This window comes from Notolabrus celidotus, chromosome 9, assembly GCF_009762535.1.
Source record: "Notolabrus celidotus isolate fNotCel1 chromosome 9, fNotCel1.pri, whole genome shotgun sequence".
Classification (NCBI taxonomy): domain Eukaryota; kingdom Metazoa; phylum Chordata; class Actinopteri; order Labriformes; family Labridae; genus Notolabrus; species Notolabrus celidotus.
Window position 1 is genome coordinate 23,525,145 of NC_048280.1, and position 7,017 is coordinate 23,532,161.

At 37.4% G+C, this 7,017-nt stretch overlaps 1 protein-coding gene across 1 annotated transcript in view; it reads left to right on the forward strand.

Moving 5' to 3' along the window:
* The window catches only part of edil3a (EGF-like repeats and discoidin I-like domains 3a), a 123,516-nt gene extending 120,329 nt beyond the window's left edge, over positions 1–3,187 (forward strand). The window contains 1 exon segment of the mRNA XM_034691010.1: positions 72–3,187. Coding sequence (XP_034546901.1) covers positions 72–221 — 150 coding nt within the window. The 3' untranslated portion in view covers positions 222–3,187.
* Positions 3,188–7,017: the final 3,830 nt, after the last annotated feature.

Here is a 7,017-nt window from a genome sequence, read left to right on the forward strand (position 1 = left end):
TATTTTTCTTTATTGAAGACCCTTTTGACTTGCAGAATAAACACTTATCCTCCATAATTCTGTTTTCATAGGTTTTCCAGGGGAACTTTGACAACGACACACACAGAAAGAATGTGATAGATCCCCCCATCTACGCTCGGCTCATCAGGATCCTCCCCTGGTCATGGTACGGCAGGATCACTTTGCGTGTAGAGATACTGGGATGCACAGAAGAAGAGTGAAGACCCTTTTCCTCCATCTTTTTTCCGCCATTGTCCCCTGTCCCTTGGCATACTGGATAATCTCATCCAGTATTTCAAAAATAAACTGTGCAACCTGTAAAAAGAAATAAATTTCCAATGGATTTTTCAAGAATACGTGTTTGGTTGTGGTGGGTTGCTGTTTGTTCTTTTTGTACAATGATTTCGAACCTGCCCCTGATTCACTTTTGTCTTTGAGTTTCCTCTTTAAAGCGTGATCTTTGTCTTTTTATTCTTCTCAAGAGTCACCATCCTGTTTGGAATGAACTTCTGTAAAATATAAGGGACGGGGGTGGAGTTGGGGTTGGAGTTGGAAAAGCGGGTCATGCTGTGGTTTTAACTTGTTGCCAGGGAAGCTATTGTACAGTGTCACTTTTTAACAGAGATGTGAAATCTGTCTGCCGTGCTTCATTGGACATGAACAACCAACTCCATTCATGATAATCTGTCTAAAACTCCATGTATGATCACATGTTAACACATTATCAAATATATATTTTACTTTGGTTACAACGCTTCTTCAAGCCATGCTTTACCTTAATGGACACTGGCATTACTACATCAACCCAAACACACTATTGATGCTCTTGTATATTATGTAAAAGACTAAGAAATTGCATGGTGCGTGAATTATACATGTATATTATGACAAATCATTTAAAACCTCCAGCCCTGAGAGCAACGGCTTTGATTTAGGGACCTATTTTTATGTGCATTTTTAAACATTTCTGAAACATTAATACACACTGCAAAAGCTTACCTAGGATGACTGATACGTGCGACAATAAACACTGCAGTAACATGTGGGACTGCAGCACCGACACTGAGGCTTATAGGCTGTCTCTAGATGAAATGTTGTAGTGCTTTCATAAAGAGTTTCCATTTTTTATTGTTTTTTAATCTTTATGCTTCACTTTTTCTAAGATATTTGGAATCATTGTTTGTGCTTTATATTTTTTGTATTTATTTAGATTTATTTGTCTCAGCTGTCAGATGCAGAAAATCCTTGTTTAATGTCTTTGTGTTGTCTCAGAGATCTAAGTTGAATCAATTAAAAAGCTCAGGATAGATGTCAATCACAAGAACCCACAAATGTATAACTTTTGGCCACATATATAAAGACTTTCTGTCTAATATTATTTAAATAATGTCAAATAAGTGTGATTGATTATTTATATAATTTCCACATATGCATAATTAAAATATCGAAAGCCGTCTTTTATTATCTTGAAATAAATACTGTTAATTAATTTATTTGTTTTCAAAAGAGAGCTAATTTCCAAGATTGAAACATATAAACTTATGTCATTATCTAAAATGTATAATAATTAGGATCTATAGTATCAGTACAGAGCTCTACATCCAATACAGGCAGTGACTTATTTCAGGGAATCTGATCTTTATTGTTATGAAGCAAATCAACATTAAACAGCTGCTGTGTACCTTCACATGAAATGACAGCATCATTATGCATGTTTAAATGGTTTCAGGGTGCTAAAAATATTTAGACACATTAAGGTTACAGGGGACAGCGACACTGTCACACCAACCCCCTCAAACTACTCTGTATATGAAATTTCCACTGTATGAGTTCTATTGTATCCTGCAGTAAATAAACAGTGATGCCTGTCTGGTTAAATAAATGGAAGCAAACAAATACCTGAGGTATCACAGCAGAGTGAGAACTTCTACACAGCTTAAAAAAGGCTGGGATTACTTCAGTGCTTTCCACTCTTGACTAGTTTTCCCAAAGCTCTCCAGCGCTACAATAAGAGCTTAGGGGGGCCACGTCTACTTGTATGCTTTGTGTTTCACTTGAACCATGTCAGTTTTTAGTCACTAAAATAACAAGTGATTTTGTGTTGTCAAATATAAGGTATTTTTTGTGAGGTAGTACCCCAGTCTGAAACAGAAAGTAAGACATTCACAAACCTTGATTTCTTTAAATGCCTTTCTGACTAATTTTAATTGCCATAATTTGATTGGAAATACAAAAGTGCCACTTTTATTTTCACTGCCACATAAATCTGCTTTGTATTCAAGTTTTTAGGTTAATTCTACATATAAAGCACAGCATGAAAATTACAGATTATCTGCAGTTTCTGTTTCGAAGCTGACTTCTAAATGTGTGTCAGGAACATTTATTTCATTTCTATGACAATAATTGGAGCAAATAGCAAATTGTATTCCACTTTGGTGGATTGTATTATGAAACAGCATACAATATTTATAACAGCCCTAATGTGTTCAAAGATAAAGACATCTTTTACTCCTCTTATGTTGCCAAACCATCTGTGCTTCAGAATTAGTTACCCTGCAATAATTTGACGTAAAATACTGAAATGTGACAGTTTGTTTTTAGTGTGAATCTGTCATTCTCTAGGTTCATGGACACAGGATAAACATCAACAGACTATTTCTCTCATATTGATTGTCTTGAACATTTTCCATGTTGACTATTGTTCATGCCAAATAACAATATCATGGCCAGCATCTGTTTGGGTTGGTCTTTGTAGTCAGCTTCCTGTCAGCAGGCTGCTGCAAAGCTTAGAGGCAGTTGCATGATGTATGACTTTGAACAGTAACGAATAACAAAGATGTCCACAGGCACATTATGTTGTTGCATATCATGAGGATCTGATAGCCTTTACTTTGTACTCACCATCGATTGTCTTGTGCATTGTAAAAGTCCATCTCACAGGTTTGAAACGGGAGCAAAAGTGGAAACTCATCTTGTCTTTGTACTTCTGTGTGTGCTGTTCACATATCATTTCTTACCTCCTCACTCTGAGTGTCAATCACTATGTAGAAAACGTACCTATAATAAGGCTGTTTAGGTTCAAGCCTGCAGAGGAGAGTGAGAAACTGTGTACACTCAAAAAAAAAGATGTTGCTTCAAACAAAAGCTCTTTCAGTTTGACAAATAAAAACATATCTGTGAAAATGAAGTGGATGTTGTGTTTTCTTCAGATGTCTTATTCCTTGTATATTCTGGTACAAAACATCATATCTTGATGCATTCCTTCTCCCACCTTCACTGTCAGTCGCTCATATGCTGCACATAAAACTATAATGTGTTGTTGTAGTTCCACATCATAACACTTATGATTCCTTTTGCCTTCTGCGGCAGCGGCCATTAATTCTTATTAAAAGTCAGTTTTGGTCGCACCTGTGTATAAACCCCAAGAACACAGCCAGCTGTTTCCTAGGAATGCCAGATTGTGTCTCAACAATTTTAACATCAAGCTTTTAAGTTTACATAACATGGTAGAGAGGGTACAGATATTCAGGTTTTAAGTTTACTTAAATCTAATTATGTGTTGATTTGTGTTAGCTCAAGGCTAAGTGGTGGAGCCGAACTAATGATATAATGGGTTGTTCGTTAGCTAATTGTTGAATGTCTGCTTTGCTTTACTGGTTACCTTAAAAGAAATAGCTACATCTCTCTCTAAAAAAAAAAAGAGTTACATTTTGATGATAAAATATGTTTTCTTTCTTTGAGTTGTATGTGAACATTGATACCATTTATTTCTGATAGCCACAGCTTACAGTTAGTTCGCTAACATTAAGCACCTCAAACACGGGGATACAGCTTGCCTTGCATAGTCCGGAAATCTACCAATCAGGTCCTCATAAGCTTTTGTAGAACAGAAATGTTCTAGTACATTTTATAAAAACTGTTCAAATAGAGTGGAAAAAAGAAAAGCAGGATCTTGTGATGGATAGCATCTTTGCTAGGACCTCCCCATTAAGACTCAAGTTAGCTCTGCAAGCTAAGCTGACTAGCTGCTGGCCGTAGTTTCAGATAAACAGGGTTCCCACGTGTCCTGGAAAACCTGGAAAACAGTTGACCAGTTTCCCAGTACTGGAAAACACCTGGAAAATGGGAGAAAAAGTAAAATGTCCTGGAAAATCACATATAGTCCTGGAAAATTATTTCAACATGGCTGCGTGAGATCTGACCCGATTAACAAAACACATCCCCATTCATTGAAAGTTGAGTGCATGCTGTGCTGGAAAAGACAGCGACACTGCGCAACTTTTTTCACATATTTTCTCCTTCATTTGGTCATAATCATGCATTCACAGAAAACGGGGGTATATTGTTTGTTTTATGGTACATGAACCTTGTAGAGTGCTCTTTTGATTCAAAGAGTCTTATATTTAAGTTATAGTGTGACCAGTGGAGTCGGGCAGAGAGCTTGGGGGTCTTTGCCTCACAACTTTCTCTGCAGGCTGAGAGCTCTATTACCTTACTCTAGCTCAGTTGTTCTCAAAGTGGGGTCCTGGGACCCATGGGGGTCCGCGAACCATAGCATGGGGGTCCTTGAAATAATTTGAATGCATTTCTAATAAATTTTAAAATTGTGCTGTGTCATTACAAAACAGCATATACACCATTATTATGATACCATTTGGTGGCTCGAAGGGATATGTGAGTCTTGCTACTGTTAATTTTCTGAAAGCTTTTAAGATCAATTACTTGAAAAGTATAAATGCTGTCATGTTGAGTCCACAAGGAATGAAATGACCCTCTGTTTTAAAGTATACAAGTGGTATTTACTTGATTCAAATTGAAGTGTTATCTGTTTATCACTATGGTACAGGTCTGAAGTATTTACATTGATACGTTTTACAATACAAATAGTTCCAAGGGAAACTAAGAGTGCAAATGGTAGTAAGCATGTGCTTTAGTGATGGGAAGGTCGGCTCTTTTCAGAGAGCTGGCTCTTTTGACTCGGCTCCCAAAGAAGAGCCGGCTCTTTCAAACCCTGAACAGCTCTTAATTTAGGAACTTTTGTAGCCGTATATTTTACCTTAATTTTGCAAAAACTAATGGTTTGTGTTGAAAACCCTTTTACGTACTGTGTTTTAATGAGAAGCCTTATAATTGCCAAATTTTGTGCATTTATTTGCCCGGTCTTCAAGAAGACTCTCTCAGAAGGAACAGATGAAGCCACGATACACAGCCTCCCCTCCATCACCTATATCCTATATCCTCACATGGGATTGGCCGCCATGCTGACCAATCAAAACAAAGTTCTGCTGTGAGCAGAGCTGGGGCTGAGCACTGTGAGAGCTAAGCAGTGAAAGGAAAAAACTGGGAGCCGGCTCTCTCTCGATGTGAGCCGGCTCTTCTGATTCACTATAAAGCATCGGCTCTCAGAGCCGCAGCTTTTGATCGTGACACATCACTAATGTGCTTAATCTGTGTTACAATTATGAGGGGTCCATGGACAATTTTCTCACCTGTAAGGGGTCCATGGCTCAAAAAAGTTTGAGAACCTCTGCTGTAGTTAGTAGGAGTGCAAACTCCCGATAGTGAAAACAAACGGAACAAAAAGAGCGACACAGCTGCACAGAAACTCCACGTTGTAGACATTGCTGATCATATTAGACACTTGGTTGCACTAATAAAGTGAAGTGCTGTACATCTGTGGTTGCATTATTCTATTATCAATTTGCCATAATTTTTAAGTATGTAAGAGATGATTTAATTGATAGCCATAGACTACGTCTTTCATTGTAGACTTCCACTGAGAGGAACATATTAGACTATTTAGGAACTAAATTAGGAACTAAATTTAGACTGTCATACCAGCCTGATCATCAATGAAAAACTCCTGGAAATGTCCTGGAAAATTATCTCTGGAAAAGAGTGGGAACCCTGGATAAACTCTCACAAAATACTTTATTTTTCAAAGTAAGTTGACAGTAGTTCTAACCAATGCTGAATTAAGGCCTGAAATGGCAAAAATATATATAAACTTAAGACAATTGTCCTTTACCTTTGCTGTTAGCTTACAGTTCATAAGCAGCAGGAACTTTTTAATGGTGTAGGGAAGCAATGATGAAGCTGAAGCAAGTTTCAATGACACCTGAAATGTCCAAATATAAGTACTTAGCCTGTGCTTCAGTGATGACTTTAACCAAAAGCTTAGTGTCCAAACAGCTCTGTAGCTTTCAGATTGCTCCTAATGAACAATTTATCTCCTTTTGGAGATTCAATTCAAAATAATTCATTACAAAATGTGAGGTTAAATAACTTAGAAAGAATCCAGTAATCATCTCAATACAGGTATGAGGATACTGTAGCCTTGTACTTAAATAAAGCAGGGACAGATGTTCTTGTAAAAGAGTGTGTTGGCTTTGGACTGCACTCCACTCCATCAAGCCTTGCTCAGTGTCAACGTGGTTTTACCACATTAAGCTGCTTCCATTGATTTTCTTTGTCCTGCCTTTTCCAGTTTCTGTGTCTCTCCAGTGAGTTCTCACTATTGTGGCAGGGAATCAAAGACTTAGTAGCAGGCTGACACAGCCTGAAATGTCCAGTAGTGATTCTGTTTTCAAAGTGTCGCTGCAGTAGGAAGTAATTGCCTCCTAACTTAGGTGTGTAAAAGCTACTTTTCAATTAAAAGCTGATTAGAAAACAATCAGTTTAGTCTGGATTTCCTTTCCATTAAATCTTAACCAGTAAAGATTCCACATCCAAAGTAAGAGTGACTTCCTTTCAGTAATCTTTCAGGGGTATTCTGCCTTCTTTAAATGAATGTACTTGCATTTACCTCTAATCAATACACAACAGGAAGTTTACATCCTGTAAAGGATGCAACACTCCAAAACAAAAGTGTTTTGCTCTTTTCCTCTGATTAGAAAAAGTTTAATGTCCTCTCAAAATCTTGGAACTTGCTTTCTCATGTTGCGGCAACATTTCACAACTTTGGTGCATTTTTTTTCTCCAATTGCAGTGATACCAACTCTGAAAACATTATTTTCA